The sequence below is a fragment of the Salmo salar genome, chromosome ssa05 (assembly GCF_905237065.1).
Source record: "Salmo salar chromosome ssa05, Ssal_v3.1, whole genome shotgun sequence".
Classification (NCBI taxonomy): domain Eukaryota; kingdom Metazoa; phylum Chordata; class Actinopteri; order Salmoniformes; family Salmonidae; genus Salmo; species Salmo salar.
Window position 1 is genome coordinate 72,598,021 of NC_059446.1, and position 24,410 is coordinate 72,622,430.

Genomic DNA, 24,410 nt, shown 5'->3' on the forward strand with positions numbered 1-24,410 from the left:
CAGGCCTGGTTACTACAGCTTGTTGATGCCTGCTTGTCAGGCCTGGTTACTACAGCTTGTTGACGCCTGCAGGTCAGGCCTGGTTACTACAGCTTGTTGACGCCTGCAGGTTAGGCCTGGTTACTACAGCTTGTTGACGCCTGCAGGTCAGGCCTGGTTACTACAGCTTGTTGATGCCTGCTGGTCAGGCCTGGTTACTACAGCTTGTTGACGCCTGCAGGTTAGGCCTGGTTACTACAGCTTGTTGACGCCTGCAGGTCAGGCCTGGTTACTACAGCTTGTTGACGCCTGCTGGTCAGGACTGGTTACTACAGCTTGTTGATGCTCAAGCAGACTTTCATGCTGCAATTCTCTGCAGTGACTAAATGTTCGGTAGATTTTCCATGGAAAGGAAAGGGAAAGGGGGATACCTAGTCAGTTGTACAACTGAATGCATTCAACTGAAATGTGTCTCTCGCATTTAACCCCTCGAGAGTGGAGGTATCTGCTGAACTGTGATCCTCATTAAGGGAGGCAGAGACAGGAAGAAATATAATCCATCTAACCTAGCCTACAGTAACAGTAGACCTCTGACTAATGCAACGGCTTGGCACTGTTGTAAATGTGTGTACTAAACCAGAACATGCAGACACTGTATCAGGAGAATCAGGAGTATCAGGAGAAAATTACAAATAATTGAATGAGGACTGGTTGACGTGCACTGCACTTATAACATGTGCTGCACTAACTGGGAGTTGAGTGTTGGACTGTACAAGGAATCAGAACTCACCAGTTGGTATGGTCACTAGTGGCTTTATTTCCAGGTCAAACATCATTACGTTGTTACAGTGTTTAGTGAATTCTACAAGGCAGAGTAGGTTTTGTGTTGTATCATGGGAAATGTAGTTTCTACCAAGAAGCATTTGTAACCAAGAAATAGCGTTACATAGAACACAGAAATAACCATAGAATAAACACTCACAGAATACATACAGTGAGGTTGATATACACACACAGATACAAGGAAAGTGACTTTATGTATTTGAGGAAGAAAAAAAAACAACTGAGTATATAAGACTCTTCTGATTTATCAATGGAACAAAAATATAGTCACAGATTCCATTTAAAATACAAATATTATTTTATTTTAGTTGCTCAAAGCTTGAGTGACTCTTTATTACAACACAATAAGGAGAAAAAAAACGAATTTATACAGTACTCATTGACTCATTCATCTAGATCTGTTCTCGTTCTCTGGTCTCTCCCTCTCTCTGGTCTCTCCCTGGTCTCTCTCTCTGGTCGCTCTCTCTCTCTCTTCTGTCTGGTCGCTCTCTCTCTCTGGTCTCTCTCTGGTCTCTCTCTCTCTCTCTCTCTCTCTCTCTCTGGTCTCTTTCTGGTCTCTCTCTCTCTCTGGTCTCTCTCTCTCTCTCTGGTCTCTCTCTTGTCTCTCTCTCTCTGGTCACTCTCTCTCTCTGGTCTCTCTCTCTCTCTGGTTTCTCTCTTGTCTCTCTCTCTCTCTCTGGTCTCTCTCTCTCTCTGGTCTCTCTCTCTCTGGTCTCTCTCTCTGGTCTCGCTCTGGTCTCTCTCTCTGCTCTCTCTCTCTCTGGTCTCTCTCTCTCTGGTCTCTCTCTCTGGTCTCTCTCTCTGGTCTCTCTCTCTCTCTCTTTAACTTGTCTTTAACTTTCTAGGTTGTTAAAATTAAAAATGATTGGGCCAAGAAAGGTAATTTTTTAAGAAGAAAAAAAATCTCCTGTACAGTGGAACATTTACATACTAAGACAATGAATTAATACACAAGAGCGCCCATTGAACCGTTGCATTCATAATATACACATTAACATCATGTTAGCACAATATATATGGCAGCGAATGGTAGAGTACATCACGATAGCTACATTCAGTAGTATGTGCAGAGTGCAAGCAGCAGTGCCAGAAACATTATGAAATGAGTTATGAAAGCTATGAGGAAAGCTATCATAACAGGAATGTATTTTGTAACAGACACATATTGACATACTTTATATGTACACACCACATTCACAACCATCTAAGAAAAGCCAGATTGCCAAAGTGATGATAGGTCAAATGTTGTTTTAGGCCAAAAGGTAGAAAAGTGCTCAGTTATCAATGAGTAACAACATCACATGAGTAATAATACAACAAAAATGCATTATCAGATAATGTATGAGACACAGAGAAGATATTTGCCACCATTATGGAATATTAGCTACAATATAGTAGAAATAACTTTCAACCATGTATAGCAACAACTAACCTGGTCAAAACCTACACAAGACTCCACAATCACAATACAGTATTACACCACTGAAGTTTCACGATTTTTAGACACTTTTAGCATGTTGTTGTCACAATAAATACTATTACTTTAGGGTTGGTGTGTACTCTCATTTAACGGTAGACACCTTGTTGGAACAACTATTTTCAGGATGTTCCTAACAAGTCATATATCGTCTTCTACTGTGATCATATACTTCACACTTGGTAGGTTGTTAAAATGACTAGAAATTCACTCTTAGAAACGGTCTGATTAAAAATATAAAGGTTAGCTCTAGTCTATGATAAATTATATTCTATGATATATAGAATATATAGAATTCTTCACACACAAAGCAATCACAGCTCATGTTACACGCGGTTGTCTTTAGTAGATTGTGAGATCTCACTCCAAAAACTGTGTAGCCACTATACATCACACTGAGGTCAATGTAGACTTTCCAAGTACTAGTAGTGGTTGAATGGCTTTGCTCCATATACTGCCTCTAACCCTAGCTGATACATGATTTTTTTATTTAACATTTATTTAACTAGGCAAGTTAGTTAAGAACAAATTCTTACTTACAATGACAGCCTACCGGGGAACAGTGGGTTAACTGCCTTGTTCAGGAGCAGAACGACAGATTTTTACCTCAGCTCAGGGATTCGATCCAGCAACCTTTTGATTACTGGCCCAATACTCTAACCACTAGGCTACCTGCCGCCCCATGAATTGGAGTACATCTGAGATTCTTCAAAGTTCCTCCACACATTCTCTCAATCTAACTGTCTTGAAGAGACTGTTATCATGCTGTCAAATAATTCTACTATCATACTGGCCGAACCCAGAATCTATGTTTGATGTACTATTTGGATATTTGAAGAAATGTTACTACTGAACTCCTCATTAGCATAGCTATGATAGTCCAGCCAGGCATTGGAAGCGTATACTGTAAGTAGTCTGATGAGGCAGACAGAAGCCACAGATATGGGTGAGCCATTAGTGGGCCAGTGTTCTAGCTGACTCAGTATTCAGGGAGAGACACGTCCGTGCTGTTGAGTCTCTGTGACAGTTCAAGGTCAGGCTCCAGAGACGTAAAGGCTAGGTTAGGATACACCAGGCAGAGAGACAGATAGGCTAGGTTAGGATACACCAGGCAGAGAGACAGATAGGCTAGGTTAGGATACACCAGGCAGAGAGACAGATAGGCTAGGTTAGGATACACCAGGCAGAGAGACAGATAGGCTAGGTTAGGATACACCAGGCAGAGAGACAGATAGGCTAGGTTAGGATACACCAGGCAGAGAGACAGATAGGCTAGGTTAGGATACACCAGGCAGAGAGACAGATAGGCTAGGTTAGGATACACCAGGCAGAGAGACAGATAGGCTAGGTTAGGATACACCAGGCAGAGAGACAGATAGGCTAGGTTAGGATACACCAGGCAGAGAGACAGATAGGCTAGGTTAGGATACACCAGGCAGAGAGACAGATAGGCTAGGTTAGGATACACCAGGCAGAGAGACAGATAGGCTAGGTTAGGAGACACCAGGCAGAGAGGATTTTTAGGTTCCCGTACTGTCCTCCCAAACACACTGACCTCAGTACACATCAACCCAAATCCTATTCCCCTTTCACCCAAGTGAAGGACAATACGGGAAGTTTGTTACTGAACATATTTGTTGGAATGTTTATCCTCTTACATGCTAATACTATAAAGGTTTTTATTGTAATGTCAATCATTAAAAAGTACAGTAGTAAAAATTGTCATTGATTAAATAATGATTGGCGTCTATGAGGTAAGTCACCTAAAAATAAGTGTCATAAATTACTTGGGCATTGGTAAAAGATCATTACAAATGATCATTAATAACTTACAGTAATAAATACTTTAGGCAGTTTAAAAGAAAATGACTGAAGGCACACACACACATGCACACACTGACACACACAGTAAACATAACTCCTCTTTGACACGCACTCTCATGATGCCTGCATGATCATCCCCAACCCTATTCCCAACACACACTATACACACACCTCGACACTAAGCTGCTATTTCATATGGAAGCTCCTCTCCATAACAGTGCATATCTCTAGACCTGCACTTTAAAAGTCCAATTCAACCTCAAATGGACAAAAAGTTTTGTTTTGAACTTAAACTCCCTACATTACAGTATCTATGCACAAGGGGCTTGCCTAACCCTGTAACCCTGTTGTCTAACTGTTCCACTATCTACGGATTCGCTGACAATCCCTTCTTTTACTTCTCTTCCGTCGGAAACTCAACCATTGGAACTTTCTCCGTCGTCGGGGAAACGGGCAGGGTGACCATACCCTCTGGGGGAGGAGATTGGGCTCCTGCAGTGCTGGCGAATCCTTTGGCAATGTCGTCAAAGGTCCGCCCCTTGGTCTCCGGGACTTTGAAGTAGGTGAAGACAATGAAGAATATGAGGAAGATCATGAAGATGATGAAGACGTAAGGACCACACAGCTCCTGTAAAAGAGAGCGAGAGAGGAGGTTAGAGAGTAACACAATCTCTGTAAAGTTTGTCTGATGTTTTGGTCTTATAACGGTGCCAATCCCATTCATTCAGCTTTGAGGCCTGCAGATTTATCTTGATACATATACATAGGTGTCTGTAGTGAGAGGGGTAGGATGAGGAAGAAGAACCTACCTCCAGTTTGGGGAAGCCCAGCCCGACCAGGAAGTTGGCGGTCCAGTTGGAGCAGCCGGCGACGGCCATAGCTGCAGGCCGAGGCCCCTGGGAGAACAACTCAGCAACTATGAACCATGGGATAGGACCTGGGCCCATCTCAAAACTGGCCACGAAGGCAAACACCGCCACGATGGCCAGGTAGCTCAGAGATGTGTTGGTCTTCTACTCAGAGAGGAGGGAGGGAATGGAGAGATCAAACATGTTTTTTTGTGTGGTTTTTTTCACCTTTATTTAACCAGGTAGGCCAGTTGAGAACAAGTTCTCATTTGCAACTGCGACCTGGCCAAGATAAAGCAAAGCAGTGTGACAAAAACAACAACACAGAGTTACACATGGGGTAAACAAACGTACAGTCAATAACACAATAGAACAATCTATATACAGTCTGTGCCAATGAAGTAAGGATGTAATGCAATAAATAGGCCAATAGTGGCGAAGTAATTACAATTTAGCAATTTACACTGGAGTGATATATGTGTAATTGAGGATGTGCAAGTAGAAATACTGGTGTGCAAAAGAGCAGAAAAACAAAAACAAACATGGGGATGAGGTAGGTAGTTGGTTGGATGGGCTATTTACAGATGTGCTGTGTCTAGCTGCAGCGATCGGTAAGCTGCTCTGACAGCTGACGATTAAAGTTAGTGAGGGAGATATAAATCTCCAACTTCAGTGATTTTTGCAATTCGTTCCAGTCATTGGCAGCAGAGAATTGGAAGGAAAGGCGGCCAAAGGAGTTGTTGGCTTTGGGGATGACCAGTGAAATATACCTGCTGGAGGGTGTGCTACGTGTGGGTGTTGCTATGGTGACAAGTGAGCTGAGATAAGGCGGAGCTTTACCTAGCAAGGACTGAAGCCAGTGGGTTTGGCGACGAATATGAAGCGAGGACCAGCCAACGAGAGCATACAGGTCGCAGTGGTGGGTATTATATGGGGCTTTGGTGACAAAACGGATGGCACTGTGATAGACTGCATCGAATTTGTTGAGTAGAGTGTTGGAGGCTATTTTGTAAATGACATCGCCAAAGTCAAGGATCAGTAGGATAGTCAGTTTTACGAGGGTATGTTTAGCAGCATGAGTGAAGGAGGCTTTGTTGCGAAATAGGAAGCTGATTCTAGATTTAACTTTGGATTGGAGATGCTTAATGTGAGTCTGGAAGGAGAGTTTACAGTCTAACCAGACACCTAGGTATTTATAGTTGTCCACATATTCTAAGTCAGAACCGTCCAGAGTAGTTATGCTAGTCGGGCGGGCGGGTACGGGCAGCGATCGGTTGAAGAGCATGCATTTAGTTTTACTAGCATTTAAAAGCAGTTGGAGGCCACGGAAGGAGTGTTGTATGGCGTTGAAGCTCGTTTGGAGGTTTGTTAACACAGTGTCCAAAGAGGGGCCAGAAGTATACAGAATGGTGTCGTCTGCGTAGAGGTGGATCAGAGAATCACCAGCAGCAGAGAAAAGAGTCGGCCCGAGAATTGAACCCTGTGGCACCCCCATAGAGACTACCAGAGGTCCAACAGGCCCTCCAATTTGACACACTAAACTCTATCTGAGAAGTAGTTAGTGAACCAGGCGAGGCAGTCATTAGAGAAACCAAGGCTGTTGAGTCTGCCGATAAGAATACGGTGATTGACAGAGTCGAAAGCCTTGGCCAGGTCGATGAAGATGGCTGCACAGTACTGTTTTTTATCGATGGAGGTTATGATATCGTTTAGGACCTTGAGCGTGGCTGAGTTGCACCCGTGACCAGCTCGGAAACCAGATTGCATAGCGGAGAAGGTACGGTGGGATTCGAAATGGTCTGTGATATGTTTGTTCACTTGGCTTCCGAAGACTTTAGAAGGGCAGGATGGATATAGGTCTGTAACAGTTTGGGTCTAGAGTGTCGCCCCCTTTGAAGGGCCGCATTCCAATCTTTAGGAATCTCAGACGATACGAAAGGTTGAACAGAGTAGTAATAGGGGTTGCAACAATGGTGGTGGATCATTTTCAATGTTAAGCAGTGGAATAAAATCCAGTCAAGGATATTTATGGTGGGACAAGAATAGTTATTGTCGGGTTCTTGACATTTGAAATGATGGACAGCCGAGATTGAAACTCACCACTAATGAGAGGGAGATGGTCATGAGCAGAGCACTGACAGCCATTCCAGCCAATCCGATAAGGTGCAGGGTCCTTCGTCCCGCCCTCTCCACCAGAAAGAGCTGTGAATCAAACAAGGAAGTGCTTAGAATGTGTCCAAGGGTATCACATTTCATAGTAGAGTCTGGTCAAAAGTAGTGCACTATCAAACTGTACTATTTCTGTATTATTATACTTGACCAGATATGTGTTAAAATACTTACAGACACCACTGTGAATAGAGTGTTGACCACCCCAGCTCCTATAGTGGCATAGATGGGCTGGGTCACCCCGGCAGTGTCAAATATACCTGTCGAATAGTAGAACACCTGAGGAGGAAGTAGGAGAGAGGGAACCAATATGAGGATATGTATCTAGTTAAATCTAGTTGTTATTGACCCATGTTTACTCCTACAGACAGAGAGAGGGCTGTTGTTTCAGTGTGTTCTGTGGCCATCTGGGTTTGATTGATGCTGTATTTATAATTGTTTTATGTAACTTTTATTTAAGAAGGGAGTCATTCTAAGACCACTGTCTATTTAGCAGTTGAGCCCTGCATGAACACATCAATAAACAACAGTTCCACTATACATATCTATATACACGTCAATAAACAGTTCAGTAAAAGGGCCCTCTAACATCTGTCTGAATTAGGCCCAGTTTAAAGGTCTTTGCATTGACCTTTAACCTGGGTCTGTCTGAGTCAGGATAAACTTGGCTAACGCTAACTCAGACTGACAGCCAGGTTAACTGACCTTATCAACAGACAATCTCCATTAGATCTTAGGGTGATCATCTCGCTAGTCATGTTATTATGCTACATCCATTCCACTTAATCAAACGCTTCCTTCCTCAGCCTCTGGGCTGAAGAGGAGGTGGTGCCTTGACAGTCTCTGTATGTTGGCATCTCTTCACTGAATCATTTCGTTTCAGTATTCTAACGTTGAACTGTGACTTCTGTAGAACTGTGACAGTTGCAACATTACACGTCCTACTACATATGCCTATACGCAATAACTTTATCTGGAAAGGCTCATTGAGAACTTATTCTTTTGAAATCTGTGGCTATGCTTCTCTTTCCTCATCTCCTTTCCTTCATTACTAATTTATAAAATGGCTCGATAGGTTTCCACCATATTGCTTCCAACTGTCATGTATTGTTAGATCAGGGGTCATGGATTATGAGAAGGAAAAACTCTCTGTCCTTCTTAAAGGCGTTTCCCTGAGGTTTTTCCTAGTTCAATTATGTAGTATGGAATAACTCCTGGCCCTAATTATGTTGCATTGTGGGAGTTGTAGTCTACTCACTGCGTTGATGCCAGAGAGCTGCTGGGAGAGCTGCAGGATGATGGCGATGATGATTGGCTGACGGTAGGCTGGCGAGCGGAAGAGTTCTGGAATTGTGACCTTCTTCTCCATGGCCATCTTCATCCCTTCTTCCTTCATCTCCTGGATGTCATCACTTACGTCCTCACAGCCACGCAGACGCACCAGGGCTGGAGGGAGGGCGAGATATTTTTTAAATACTAGGCATTTTCTGATACTAATGAATCCCAAATAAACAACGGAGTAATTTTTTACACCACATAGTTTCTAAATAAACAGTCAAATAAAAAAGTCACCTAAATGAGTGCTGTGCAATATGATCAGTAACATCTCCTTTATTTAATATGATCAGTAACATCTCCTGTGTGTAATATGATCAGTAACATCTATGTGTAACATGATCAGTAACATCTCCTATGTGTAACATGATCAGTAGCATCTCCTGTGTGTAATGTGATCAGTAACATGTCTCCTCCCCCTGACCTTTGCGAGCCTCCTCCTCCTGGTTGAGGCTGATGAGGAGGTAGCGGGGGCTCTCTGGGCAGAAGGGCAACATGATGCTCTGCACCACAGCAGGGATGGCCGTCAGGGACAGCAGGAGGGGCCACAGGGAGTCTGACCCCAGCAGAAACTCCAGACCAAAGACCTACAGAGCAGAGAGGGACAACAGGATAGCCAGGGTTAAAGCCTAAGGTAGTAGAAAAGTAATGCTCAAACTAAAACAAATTTAACTGACTTGATTGTACAGAAAAGGAGATCGGTCAATTACATTCAGTGAAATGAACAGCATTTAATTCAGTTGACCTCAATAACATTAAGTTCAATTAATTACCATAAACTCAGTAGAGTTTGAACTAAAATAACCTAAATGATGAAAGTGAACCAGTGCCTGGTCCTCTCTGTGGTACCTGTGCCACCAGGATGCCAATGACCACTCCCAGCTGGTGGAGGGTGCCGAAGGCCCCCCTGAGGTGCGTGGGGGCCAGCTCTCCCACGTACATGGGTGTCAGTCCCGTACACAGGCCACAGAACACGCCAATGACCAGCCTGCCAATGATGACCATCTCAAAGGACTTACAGAGGCTGGACAGACCCATCAGAGTTCCACCCAGAAGGGCCAGCACATTGGCCAGGAGCATGGACTTCCGCCTGGGAAGAGGGAGAGAGACAGAGAGAGGAGGATAGGAAAAGGGGAAAGAAAAGAAAGAAAGTAGGAGGAAAAATGTGTGATGGTTAGAAAGATGGAGGGAAGCCATTTAGTCCAGTGCCCTGCCAAGGACCATGAATGGCCTGCTAAATAAAGAGTGATGAAGTGAGGTGAGATGAGGCCAGGTTAGGAGTAGAGGTTGACCGATTAATCGTAATGGCCGATTAATTAGGGCCTATTTCAAGTTTTCATAACAATCGGTAATCGTAATTTTTGGACACCGATTATGGTCGATTACATTGCACTCCACGAGGAGACTGCGTGGCAGGCTGACGACCTGTTATACGAGTGCAGCAAGGAGCCAAGGTAAGGTGCTAGCTAGCATAAAACTTATCTTATAAAAAACAATCAATCTTAACATAATCACTAGTTAACTACACATGGTTGATGATATTACTAGTTTATCTAGATTGTCCTGCGTTGCATATAATCGATGCGGTGCCTGTTAATTTATCATTGAATCATAGCCTACTTCGCCAAATGGGTGATTTAACAAGCGCATTCGCGAAAAAAGCACTGTTGTTGCACCAATGTGTACCTAACCATAAACATCAACGCCTTTCTTAAAATCAATACACAGTATATATTTTTAAACCTGGATATTTAGTTAATATTGCCTGCTAACATGAATTTCTTTTAACTAGGGAAATTGTGTCACTTCTCTTGTGTTCTGTGCAAGCAGAGTCAGGGTATATGCAGCAGTTTGGGCTGCCTGGCTCGTTGCGAACAGTGTGAAGACCATTTCTTCCTAACAAAGACCGTAATTAATTTGCCAGAATTGTACATAATTATGACATAACATTGAAGGTTGTGCAATGTAACAGCAATATTTAGACTTATGGATGCCACCCGTTAGATAAAATACGGTACGGTTCCGTAATTCACTGAAAGAATAAACGTTTTGTTTTCAAAATTATAGTTTCCGGATTTTACCATATTAATGACCTAAGGCTCGAATTTCTGTGTGTTATTATATTATAATTAAGTCTATGATTTGATAGAGCAGTCTGACTGAGCGGTGGTAGGCAGCAGCAGGCTCGTAAGCATTCATTCAAACAGCACTTTCCTGCATTTGCCAGCTGCTCTTCGTTGTGCTTCCAGCATTGCGCTGTTTATGACTTCAAGCCTATCAACTCCCGAGATTAGGCTGGCAATACTAAAGTACCTATTAGAACATCCAATAGTCAAAGGTATATGAAATATAAATCGTATAGAGAGAAATAGTCCTATAATAACTACAACCTAAAACTTCTTACCTGGGAATATTGAAGACTCATGTTAAAAGGAACCACCAGCTTTCATGTGTTCTGAGCAAGGAACTTAAATGTTAGCTTTTTTACATGGCACATATTGCACTTTTACTTTCTTCTCCAACACTTTGTTTTTGCATTATTTAAACCAAATTGAACATGTTTCATTATTTATTTGAGACTAAATTGATTTTATTGATGCATTATATTAAGTTAAAATAAGTGTTCATTCAGTATTGTTGTAATTGTCATTATTACAAATATATATATAAAAATCGGACGATTAATCGGTATCTGCTTTTTTTGGTCCTCCAATAATTGGTATCGGTGTTGAAAAATCATAATCGGTCGACCTCTAGTTAGGAGGTAAGACCGCAATTAACACTACAGCCTCAATTAACATTACAGCACAGAATCGACTAAGGGCCCTTGGCTCATCTTTGAGAGCAAATATTTACACGCCGCACACCTCTCATTGTGGTGCTGGGAACAAAATAAATAAAACAGTACAAAGTCATTACAGATACAAAACCACTTCCACACACACATTTACTGTACATCTGCATTTCTTTGTATCATTAGTCCTTAACTCACCTCCCAAACTTGTCCACCATGACCCCCACAGACAAGGACCCAACCATACCCCCCACACTGAAGATGGCCACAGCGAAGCTCCAAACCATGGTGTTAGTCCCAGAGGAGAAGGGTTCTCCATAACGATCCATAGACACATTCTGGAAGAACCGTCGCAGTTTCTGAGTGGAGATGACAGAACCTTAGAACCTTCAGAGGTTAAAGGGTGGGAATATCACTGAGGATTTAGACAAGTGGTCTAAAATCCTAGTCCTGGAGATGTACAGAGGGTGCAGGCATTTGTTCTAGCCCTGTTCCAGCCCTGACTGTTATAGTCAATACACATGAGTACTGCAACTGACTGCCCAAAAGGGGGAGACAAAGTTGAAAACAACAGCACATCCATCCAACTCCGTGTGTGTGTGTGTGTGTGTGTGTGTGTGTGTGTGTGTGTGTGTGTGTGTGTGTGTGTGTGTGTGTGTGTGTGTGTGTGTGTGTGTGTGTGTGTGTGTGTGTGTGTGCGCCGACTAGTATGACACAACGCTAAGTTGATTACAAAAGGAGGTATCATTCCTATTTGAATAAATAATACATTAACAATGATGACCATTATGACCACTCCCGTATTGCACACACACACACACACACACACACACACACACACACACACACACACACACACACACCTACCTGCTCAGGGGCATTGATGACTCCAGTGTTGTATCCGAACTGCAGGGAGCCGATGACGGCTGTAGTGATGCAGTAGAGGAGGTAACAGGTCACTCCCTTCTTCTTCTTGGGATGGAGGAGAGATAGAGAGAGGAAGAGAGAGAGGGAAAACAGGGAGAGAGAGGGGTGATGGAGGGAGAGGGGTGTTAAAATAATAGAAAGAGAGAGAGAAACATAACAAGAAAGTGACAGAGAAAAGGATAGCGAGAGAGAGAGAGAGAGAGAGAGAGAGAGAAACAGGAAATTAGATATCCACTGGTCTAATGAATATGGATGGAGATGTAGTGTACAATAATTCTGTCATTCTCATCATAGCCAGTGTCATAGCCAGTGTCTTGGCCCACAAGGCTCTTGTTGTTCCCAGTGACAGTAGAAAATACACAAAGAACCATTCTGTTTGTGATTGTTCTCCCTCTCTTCTGCTTTCTCTCTGAGCATTCACAAGCTGTCACTGTCTACACTGCCACGCTAGGCTAGGTGTTACAAAACAGTGGAAATGGAACCATGTTCCGCAATCCTGATCGACCCGGAGTCTTGAGGATGAACTGTGAGAAGAATAGAGACTCTATGCTACTATGGATTTATGCTACTTTATTCTACTGTTGAGGCCTATTGTATTGGGTTCGGCTGTTATACCAGTCCAATATGTGTTAATATACTAATACTAACTACTACTTAAACAAATACCAAGTGAATACATCTGGCATGAAAATGTTTTCTTTTTAGCTGTTTGTTTTTGGTGAAAGATAGTCAGTTGTGACATTTAAAGCTGGGCAACATAGCAGGACCAAGCTGATTGGTTATAACGAACGTCTGCTATGCAAAGCCCTGGGCCAGACCAGGGAAAGAAACCCTGTTTGATGTGGTCTTTTTTAAAGGACGAAAACCTACTCATCTCAAATACTACATCTCTTTTACAGAGAATGTAGGCTATAGGAAAGTGACATGACAGTATATCAGTTATTATTACACAAAGGTAGGCTACTCTTTATGACACACACTATTAAACATAGATGGGCCAAAGACGAGATGTTTAAATTTGGTGTTCGAAGGCCATTCATTTAACATAAAAAGAGAAATATGTATAAATATAATATTAAATCACTCAACTCTTACCCTTCTTTTGACCTAGAAATATTTGTGTTGCAAACTATTCAATTAAGGGAGTTATTGAGCTCTAAAGTGTCAAAATGTCCTTCGGTGTAACTGTCCGTGTTAAAATTCTAAAGACAAAAGTGTTTTTAAAATTTAGAAATTCATCCTAAAAATATAAATGAACACTCATGGCATGATTGTGTTAGTGTTTGCAACAATATATAGAATAATGGGCAACATACTGTATAAAAATCATTTTAAAAAAAACTTGAATAACTTTTGTCTGGACTTTTGCTCTTCATCAATGTCATTCAGTATCGCAAAGGTAAAAAGCCAATTTAAAGGTAATCATGTGACAGTGTGTGACATCACAAAGAAGACCCATTGAAGACCCTCTATCAATGTGATGAGGTGAGTAAATCTCTGATCATTTCACTTTTTCACCCTCTAGTAACCTTTGTACCAAAAACGCATGTCCTTCAGTACAACACAGAAAACATACTTTTAAAGTTATTATTTTATAAAAAGCTATATTAAATATGAAAAGTAAGGATAATATTTATAGGTCAAGAACATTACTTTATATAGGTGGCCAAGGAACTGCCTGTTAAATATGTTTATGTATGAAATCCATCCTTCAGTATCCTTTTGTCCTTCAGCACAACAAAAGTTTCATGTTATACCACAATGTCACCCGTTATACTGAATGACGGTAGCTTTGTTATCCCATGTTTTCACTAGTTTACAACATTTAATCATTTAATTTAATTCATATTTAATTCTTGTATGAATACTGAATATTATCACTTAAAACAATTTTATGGCATTTTAAGGTATTTTCAAGGCACACTTTATACTGTAGATGCCATTGTCTAATAAGGAGAAGGCTGCATGACACAGACAAAAGATTAACACAGACCCAGTTGCTAGGGAGAAAAGACTAGCCAGAAGAAAAGCAAGATATTGTTTTCATGGTTTCATGCTACTGTCAGCAACAGAATAGGATATGATAGGATATAAAGCTCCGTGGATAACACTTTACATTAAGTTGCACTATTACACTCTAGTTAATGTTTTATTGCACTGCAGTTAAGGTATAACTGATGGATTATATTAGTTAATATAATATTACACACACACACAGGTTAGTCGAGGTAATATGTACATAATTGAGGTCAATGCAAATAGTCAGGGTAGCCATTTGATTAGCTGTTCAGCCGTCTTATGGCTTGGGGGTAGAAGCTGTTAAGAAGCCTTTTGGACCTAGACTTGGCGCTCTGGTACCGCTTGCCTTGCTGTAGCAGAGAGAACAGTCTATGACTAGGGTGGCTGGAGTGTTAGGCCATTTTTAGGGCCTTCCTCTGACATCGCCTGATATAGAGGTCCTGGATGGCAGGAAGCTTGGCCCCAGTGATGTACTGGGCCGTACGCACTACCCACTGTAGTGCCATGCAGTCGGAGGCCGAGAAGTTGACATACCAGACGGTGATGCAACCAGTTAATATGCTCTCGATGGTGCAGCTGTACAGTCGTGGCCAAAAGTTAGGAGAATGACACAAATATTAATTTTCACAAAGTCTGCTGCCTCAGTTTGTATGATGGCAATTTGCATATACTCTAGAATGTTATGAAGAGCGATCAGATGAATTGCAATTAATTGCAAAGTCCCTCTTTGCCATGCAAATGTACTGAATCCCCCAAAAACATGTCCACTGCATTTCAGCCCTGCCACAAAAGGACCAGCTAACATCATGTCAATGATTCTCTCATTAACACAGGTATGAGTGTTGACAAGGACAAGGCTGGAGATCACTCTGTCATGCTGATTCAGTTCGAATAACAGATTGGAAGCTTCAGAAGGAGGGTGGTGCTTGGAATCATTGTTCTTCCTCTGTCAGCCATGGTTACCTGCAAGGAAACACGTGCCGTCATCATTGCTTTGCACAAAAAGGGCTTCACAGGCAAGGATATTGCTGCCAGTAAGATTGCACCTAAATCAACCATTTATCGGATCATCAAGAACTTCAAGGAGAGCGGTTCAATTGTTGTGAAGAAGGCTTCAGGGCGCCCAAGAAAGTCCAGCAAACGCCAGGACCGTCTCCTAAAGTTGATTCAGCTGCGGGATCGAGGCACCACCAGTACAGAGCTTGCTCAGGAATGGCAGCAGGCAGGTGTGAGTGCATCTGCACGCACAGTGAGGCAAAGACTTTTGGAGGATGGCCTGGTGTCAAGAAGGGCAGCAAAGAAGCCACTTCTCTCCAGAAAGAACATCAGGGACAGACTGATATTCTGCAAAAGGTACAGGGATTGGACTGCTGAGGACTGAGGTGAAGTCATTTTCTCGGATGAATCCCCTTTCCGATTGTTTGGGGCATCCGGAAAAAAGCTTGTCCGGAGAAGACAAGGTGAGCGCTACCATTTGTCCTGTGTCATGCCAACATTAAAGCATCCTGAGACCATTCATGTGTGGGGTTGCTTCTCAGCCAAGGGAGTGGGCTCATTCACAATTTTGCCTAAGAACACAGCCATGAATAAAGAATGGTACCAACACATCCTCCGAGAGCAACTTCTCCCAACCATCCAGGAACAGTTTGGTGACGAACAATGCCTTTTCCAGCATGATGGAGCACCTTGCCATAAGGCAAAAGTGATAACTAAGTGGCTCTGGGAACAAAACATTGATATTTTGGGTCCATGGCCAGGAAACTCCCCAGACCTTAATACCATTGAGACCTTGTGGTCAATCCTCAAGAGGCGGGTGGACAAACAAAAACCCACAAATTCTGACAAACTCCAAGCATTGATTATGCAAGAATGGGCTGCCATTAGTCAGGATGTGGCCCAGAAGTTAATTGACAGCATGCCAGGGCGGATTGCAGATGTCCTGAAAAAGAAGGGTCAACACTGCAAATATTGACTCTTTGCATCAACTTCATGTAATTGTAAATAAAAGTATTCCATGGTAACGTCTGACAAAAATATCTAAAGACACTGAAGCAGCAAACTTTGTGGAAATTAATATTTGTATCACTCTCAAAACGTTTGGCCACGACTGTAGAACATTTTGAGGATCTGAGGACCTGTGCCAAATCTTTTCAGTCTCCTGAGGGGGAATAGGCATTATTGTGCCCCCTTCACGACTGTCTTGGTGTGCTTGAACCATGATAGTTTGTTGGTGATGTGGACACCAAGGAACTTGAAGCTCTCTACCTGCTCCACTACAGCCCTGTCGATGAGAATGCTCAGCCCTCCTTTTCCTGTAGTCCACGATCATCTCCTTTGTCTTAATGTTATGAGCTATAGGCTACGTGTGTACAGGAATGTAAAGGAAAACTGATCGTTACGTTATCATAACGGTCCTAATATACAATACCAGTCAAAAGTTTGGACACACCTCCTCAATCAAGGGTTTTTCTTTATTTTTGCTATTTTCCACATTGCAGAATAATAGTGAAGACATCAAAACTATGAAATAACATATGGAATCATGTAGTAACCAAAAAACAAATCAAGATATATTTTAGATTTTAGATTATTCAAAGTAGCCACCCTTTGCCTTGATGACAGCTTTGCACACTCTTGCCATTTTTTCAACCAGCTTCACCTGGAATGCTTTTCCAACAGTCTTGAAGGAGTTCCCACATTTGCTGAGCACTTTTTGGCTGCTTTTCTTTCACTCTGCGGTCCAACTCATCCCAAACCATCTCAATTGGGTTGAGGACGGGTGATTGTGGAGGCCAGGTCATCTGATGCAGCACTCCATCACTCTCCTTCTTGGTCAAGTAGCCCTTACAAAGCCTGGAGGTGTGTTGGGTCATTGTCCCACTAAGTGCAAACCAGATGGGATGGCGTAACGCTGCAGAAATCTGTGGTAGCCATCCTAGTTAAGTCTGCCTTGAATTCTAAATAAATCACTGACAGTGTCACCAGCAAAGAACCCCCACACCATCACACCTCCTTCTCCATACTTCACGGTAGGAACCACACATGCGGAGATCATTAGTTCACCTACTCTGCGTCTCACAAAGACACAGTGGTTGGAATCAACAATCTCGAATTTGGACTCATCAGACCCAAGGACAGATTTCCATCGGTCTAATGTCCATCGCTCGTGTTTCTTGGCCCAAGCAAGTCTCTTCTTATTATTGGTGTCCTTTAGTAGTGGTTTCTTTGCAGGAATTCGACCATGAAGGCCTGATTCACGCAGTGTATTCGGAACAGTTGATGTTGAGATGTGTCTGTTACTTGAACTCTGTGAAGGATTAATTTGGGCTGCAATCTGAGTCTGGTAACTCTAATGAATTCATCCTCTGCAGCAGAGGTAACTCTGGGTCTTCCTTTCCTGTGGCGGTCATCATGAGAGCCAGTTTCATCATAGCGCTTGATGGTTTTTGTGACTGCACTTGAAGAAACGTTAAAAGGTCTTGAAATTTTCCAGATTGACTAACCTTTATGTCTTAAAGTAATGATGGACTTCTATTTGCTTATTTGAGCTGTTCTTACCATAATATGGACTTGATATTTTACCAAATAGGGCTATGTTCTCTATACCACACCTACCTTGTCATAACACAACTGATCGGCTCAAACGCATTAAGGAGAGAAATTCCACAAATTAACTTTTACCAATGCACACCTGTTATTTGAAATTCATTCCAGGTGACTGACTACCTCATGAAGCTGGTTGAGAGAATGCCAAGAGTGTGCAAAGCTGTCATCAAGGCAAAGGGTGGCTACTTTGAAGAATCTCAAATATAAAATGTATTTTGATTTGTATAACACTTTTTTGGTTACTACATGATTGTGTGTGTGTTATTTCATAGTTTTGATTATGAAAATAGTACAAATTTGAAAAAAAAACTGAATGAGTAGGTGTGTCCAAACCTTTGACTGGTACTGTATGTGTAGGAGGCATAATTAAGAGGCCTAGTTCTGGAACATAATTCAAATCAAAGACCAACTGACACAGAATGACTACATACGGAGGTAGCCTGGGCTAACACTAAAAACACAGATGCCGGTGCCATAAGAATAAAATGCTCTAAGGGTTTCATCACCCAAGTTACACTGATAAAAGTGTTATGTTCTGTGATAGTACTAATCAGGCATATTGTATTTCTCTAGGAAGGACATTCTGGCCTTGTGACATTACAATACCCAGTCATCTAAAACAATCTGAAAACTGAATGAATAGACCTACTACAAGTGAAGTAAGATATTTAAAGACAGTAAAACAGGGTCCCCTTCAAAATAATAATCCCCATGAGATGATGTAAATCTTTATAGGTTTGTGTAAAACAGATGTTGTGCAAGTCACCAAGTTTCGACTGTCTCCAAAGGTACGGGCTGGAGGACAGGCTGGTGAGTGTGTCTCTTTAATAGACGTAGGCCTTCATATTTAATCTGCACAGACATGTTAAAGATGGAAACTGCAGTAGAGGAATCAGTGCCTTTGTCTGCCCCACGGCCGTTGTTATTGTTTTTGTTGACGAAGTGGAGGTGAGGGGCTTGGCCTTTGTGCTGTTGTCTGTGCCCAATAATGCTTGTACTATGTTTTGTGCTGCTACCATGTTGTACTCCTGCCATGTTGTGTTGCAACCGTGTTGTTGTCATGTTGTGTTTCTACCATGCTGTGTTGTCACGTGTTGCTGCCTTGCTATGTTGTTGTCTTAGGTCTCTCTTTCTGTAGTGTTGTGGTGTCTCTCTTGTCGGGATGTGTGTTTTGGCCTACATTTTTATTTTTAATCCCATCCCCCGTACCCGCCTTATGCCTTTTGGTAGGCCATCATCATAAATTAGAATTTGTTCTTAACTGACTTTCCTAGTTAAATAAAACATTTGCAGTGCTGTTCTATCGCTCCTGCAATGTCTGAGGAAAAAAATACAGTGTTCGTTGTTTCCAGTAACTTCTTTGTTGTTGTAATAGCCCAAACTGATGTGTCAGTTTGACCATTAAGGATTCCAGCTTTAATGTTGAGTAAGACAGCAAGAAAGAGTGTGTGAGCACATCATTTACTGTACTGAATACCGTCACAGTTAGGCTATATACAGGGGGTACCGGTACCGAGTCAATGTGGAGGCTATATACAGGGGGTACCGGTACCGAGTCAATGTGGAGGCTATATACAGGGGGTACCGGTACCGAGTCAATGTGGAGGCTATATACAGGGGGTACCGGTACCGAGTCAATGTGGAGGCTATATACAGGGGGTACCGGTACCGAGTCAATGTGGAGGCTATATACAGGGGGTACCGGTACCGAGTCAATGTGGAGGCTATATACAGGGGGTACCGGTACCGAGTCAATGTGGAGGCTATATACAGGGGGTACCGGTACAGAGTCAATGTGGAGGCTATATACAGGGGGTACCGGTACAGAGTCAATGTGGAGGCTATATACAGGGGGTACCGGTACCGAGTCAATGTGGAGGCTATATACAGGGGGTACCGGTACCGAGTCAATGTGGAGGCTATATACAGGGGGTACCGGTACAGAGTCGATGTGGAGGCTATATACAGGGGGTACCGGTACAGAGTCGATGTGGAGGCTATATACAGGGGGTACCGGTACCGAGTCAATGTGGAGGCTATATACAGGGGGTACCGGTACCGAGTCAATGTGGAGGCTATATACAGGGGGTACCGGTACCGAGTCAATGTGGAGGCTATATACAGGGGGTACCGGTACAGAGTCAATGTGGAGGCTATATACAGGGGGTACCGGTACAGAGTCAATGTGGAGGCTATATACAGGGGGTACCGGTACAGAGTCAATGTGGAGGCTATATACAGGGGGTACCGGTACAGAGTCAATGTGGAGGCTATATACAGGGGGTACCGGTACAGAGTCAATGTGGAGGCTATATACAGGGGGTACCGGTACAAAGTCAATTTGCGGGGGTATAGGTTAGTCGAGGTAATTGAGGTAATATGTACACGTAGGCAGGGGTAAAGTGACTCATAGATAATAAACAGTGAGTAGCATGGTTGAGTGTGTGTATACCACACATACTGTACTATACTAAAAAGCCTGTAAAGCTTGTTGAATAGCACAACTTGTTTTACACAAACCTATATAGACATGTGCATTTATGTCAATGTGTGCCTGCCTGCTGTGTGTGTGTGTGTGTGTGTGTGTGTGTGTGTGTGTGTGTGTGTGTGTGTGTGTGTGTGTGTGTGTGTGTGTGTGTGTGTGTGTGTGTGTGTGTGTGTGTGTGTGTGTGTGTGTGTGTGTGTGTGTGTGTGTGCCACATGACCGGAAAAGTGATTTCTGATGTATAATGAAGTCCTTCTGTTTCTCATCCTATTATCTGTCTATCTGATTCTCTGTCTCTCTATTCCTCATTTCATCTTTCTGCAAGTGCTGGATTTTCACCCACAGTGGCCAATCCACCATTCATTCTGATCTAAACTCCAACTCTCCAATGTCCACAGACTAACACTTCTTTCCCAGTATAATACCGTTTTGCTATTTCCTTTTGCAATACATCCCTCCATTTTACTGTGATGCCTTACAAGGGTCTTGAACCTCCCTATTTGTTACATTTCTCATTTCCCATCAGTGCTGTTAGTCAATATACACTATATATACAAAGGTATGTGGATACCCCTTCAAATTAGTATATTTGGCTATTTAAGCCACACTCGTTGCTGACAGATTTATAAAATCGAGCACACCGCAATCTCCATAGACAAACATTGGCAGTAGAATGGCCTTACTGAAGAGCTCAGTCACATTCAACTTGGCACCGTCATAAGATGCCACCTTTCCAACTAGTCAGTTTGTCAAATTTCTGCCCTGCTAGAGCTGTCAACTGTAAGTGGTGTTATTGTGAAATGGAAACGTATAGGAGCAACAAAGGCTCCGCCGCAAAGTAGTAGGCAACACAAGCTCACAGAACGGGACCGCTGAGTGCTGAAGCCCCTAGAGTGTAAAAATGGTCTGTCCTCGGTTGCAATACTCACTACCGAGTTCCAAACTGCCTCTGGAAGCAACGTCAGCACAATAACTGATCGTCGGGAGCTTCATGAAAAGGGTTTCCATGGCGGAGCAGTCACACACAAGCCTAAGATCACCATGCACAATGGCAAGTGACAGCTGGAGTGGTGTAAAGCTCACAGCCATTGTACTCTGGAGCAGTGGAAATGCGTTCTCTGGAGTGATGAATCACGCTTCACCATCTGCCAGTCCGACAGATTAATCTGGGTTTGGCGCATGCCAGGAGAACACTACCTGCCCGAATGCATAGCGCCAACTGTAAAGTTTGGTGGAGGACGAATAATGGTCTAGGCCTGTTTTTCATGGTTCGGGTTAGGCCCCTTAGTTCCAGTGAAGGGAAATCTTAACACTACAGCATACAATGACACTCTAGACGATTCTATGCTTCCAACTTTGTTGCAACAGTTTGGGGAAGGCCCTTTCCTGTTCAGCATGACAATGCCCCTGTGCACAAAGCGAGGTCCATACAGAAATGGTTTGTCGAGATTGGTGTGGAAGAACTTGACTGGCCTGCACAGAGGCCTGACCTCAACCCCATCAAACACCTTTGTAATGAATTGGAATACTGACTGCGAGCCAGGCCTAATCGACCCAACATCTGTGCCTGACCTCACTAATGCTCTTGTGGCTGAATGGAAGTCCCCGCAGCAATGTTCCAACATCTAGTGGAAAGCCTTCCCAGAAGAGTGGAGACTGTTCTAGCAGCAAAGGGGGGACCAACTCCATATTAATGCCCATGATTTTGGAATGAGATGTTCGACAAGCAGATGTCCAAATACTTTTGGTCATGTAGTGTAACAACATGGTCAGTGAGTGACATGCTATTGGCAAGAAGCTCAATTTCACATCAAAAGTTGGTAGGAAAGTCTCATTGCCTAACAGCCACAAAGAAGAGAAAGACAACCAACAGTGTGCAACCTGTTTCAAAAGACAAGCCATGTTGTAGCTAGGCAACCATATGAAGAAGCATCTGGTAACAGTAAGCATCCAATCCATCTGTCATTTTAGAGTGGTTTAAGAGTGTAATCATGACTAGGTTAGCAGTGTTTTTAGGGGCACTTTATGTAAGTGATAGAGAATAAGGAAAGCCTTGTGTTGCTAAGTCAATGTATGGAGATCTGAGGTCACAGGGTTCATCATGGGGGGTCTGATGGCCAATCTAGGCCTAATGGATAATCTCCACATAGCTACTGTTTACAAGGGCTTATAACTCTATCCCTCTGTCACACTATTACTATTGCTATTGCTATTGCTATTGCTCCCTCTATCATATGGCTCTTTCTACTCCTTTCTCTCACCTCACACATCATTTGCTTTACCCACCTCCCTTATTACATATCACTCTCTCTTCCCTCATTCTGTCTGTCTCTCCTAGTCCTACATGCAGGTACAGGCCAGAGAATAAAACAGACCCGCTCAAGTTCAGACACGCCACCTGTATCTGTAGCATCCGCCAATCCCCTTTCTCCTTCTCTATCCCCCTCTCTCTCTCTTTCCTCTCCCACTTCCCTTCCACCCCAGCCCCTGTTCTTCTACATACCAGAGAGGAAAAGTAGTACTTACCCGTCTCCTTGTAAATACCATTCTCTGACTGACTCATTAAAGGTAGGGAGACAAAGACAGGGAGGGAAAAACACATTGCTCTACTCTTCCTCAGGAAACAGTGCTGGTGGATGCGGATTGTTTATGAAATAGTCACCAGAGATAAATGAATGTATAATGTACAAAGAGGTGGAGGAGAAGAGTAGTAGTAGAAATACTGTTGCACAACTGGTGTTATGGTAGAGTAACTAATGTTGTTCAAATGGTGATGTAATTCAATTGCATTGTTATGTTGTGGAAGGAAACATTAAAAACTGAAATTGCAACAACAACAAAAAGAAGCAACATGAATAAATGAATAAAGTCATATGATGTGGTCAGTAACTCTGTGAGAAGACCAGTACTCGACTTGGGCAGTAGCTCACCAGAGCTGAGTACCAGCACCTCAAAATTACTACTGCTTGAGTTCCTGCACCTTTTATAGAATATTATCTCAAAAGTATTGTGGAGTTCCTGCACCTAAATATAAATAGTACCAGCACCTATTTCAGTCCAAGTCAAGCACTGGAGAATAGTAGATGTGAGAAGATGTGAGAAACGAGATGACAGACCTAATGTGTTGCTTACCTTCCCAGCTTCCATATTCTCCATCTTGAATTATGTTTCACTGTCTGACTTCCTCAGGAAAGATCAAATAACTCCAAGTTAAATACTTTGTTTGAGTTTCTCCTTCCAAAACTAGGCTCTCATTTGCAAGGTAAACAATGTAGGCAGTCCAAACAGCAGTTTGCAGAGGAACCACCTGTAGAGAAAAATAAAAACAGAAGCATTTTAATACATTAGAAATGACGAACTAAAACAGCTGAAACACATCAAGCCTAGCAGCTGCATAGACAGCAGAGTATATTTTACCTATGGATGCACAAATTCAACCTCTACTGTACAGTAGACTATCTGGTTTGAGCAGCAAAAGACATGATGATAAAACCCTCCCTCTTCTTCTTCCTTCCTCCCTCATCTCACCATCAGTTTCAACTCTAATTTTCAAATGAGAAAGAAATCAACGTTTCCCTAGATTGATATTGACATTATGATGTATTTTATGAAAGTGGTGATGATACAGGTTTAATTAAATTTCATCCTATTCTATTCTATACCCCACTAATTCTGACAGAGCGTCCTCCTGATGACTACTATTGACTAAAGTCTATAAATAAATCTATGTCTATAAATACATCCCTTCTCGTTCTAAATGAACAAATACAAATGTTTGCTAACTTCACAATAGTAAAACGATATAGGCTATTTTACCGTAATTCCTGTTTGGTGCCAAATAGATTATCGTATCTCCCTTTAGTCCATTATCTAGAACTGTATGCTTAGAAGAATGTTCAGCACTTGCTCCCCTCCCTCTCTCGTCACCGACTTATATACGATAGTGGCACAAGTCTGTCCGCACGTTCCCTAGCTTTGCCGACACCCTACGCGCCCTGGTCATCTCTGGTCATGCTTGCTCCTACACGTAAAAGCGCACGCAGTTTTATACCAAATAATTGCGCTCGTGGGGCATTTAAGCCCTGAACAGCGCCTGGCAGGCAG

The 24,410-nt window shown here is 42.6% G+C and overlaps 1 protein-coding gene across 4 annotated transcripts; it reads right to left on the minus strand.

The window, feature by feature from the left end:
• Positions 1-776: 776 nt before the first annotated feature.
• LOC106605841 (solute carrier family 2, facilitated glucose transporter member 3) lies at positions 777-24,410 on the minus strand. Of its 4 annotated transcripts, none has more exons than XM_014201818.2 (11): positions 24,123-24,410; positions 23,439-23,613; positions 12,137-12,238; positions 11,468-11,628; positions 9,325-9,565; positions 8,900-9,062; positions 8,399-8,586; positions 7,315-7,419; positions 7,072-7,173; positions 4,933-5,136; positions 777-4,751 (listed from the first exon to the last, which is right to left on the minus strand). In XM_014201818.2, the coding sequence occupies exons 2-11, from the start codon at positions 23,460-23,462 to the stop codon at positions 4,518-4,520; spliced, it is 1,524 nt and encodes a 507-aa protein (XP_014057293.1). In that variant the 5' UTR covers positions 23,463-23,613; positions 24,123-24,410; the 3' UTR covers positions 777-4,517. The 4 variants fall into 4 exon arrangements, with proteins under 4 accessions (XP_014057293.1, XP_014057292.1, XP_045574740.1 ...); XM_014201817.2 differs by having other exon boundaries at positions 12,137-12,241; XM_045718784.1 differs by lacking the exon at positions 24,123-24,410 and adding an exon at positions 23,724-23,806.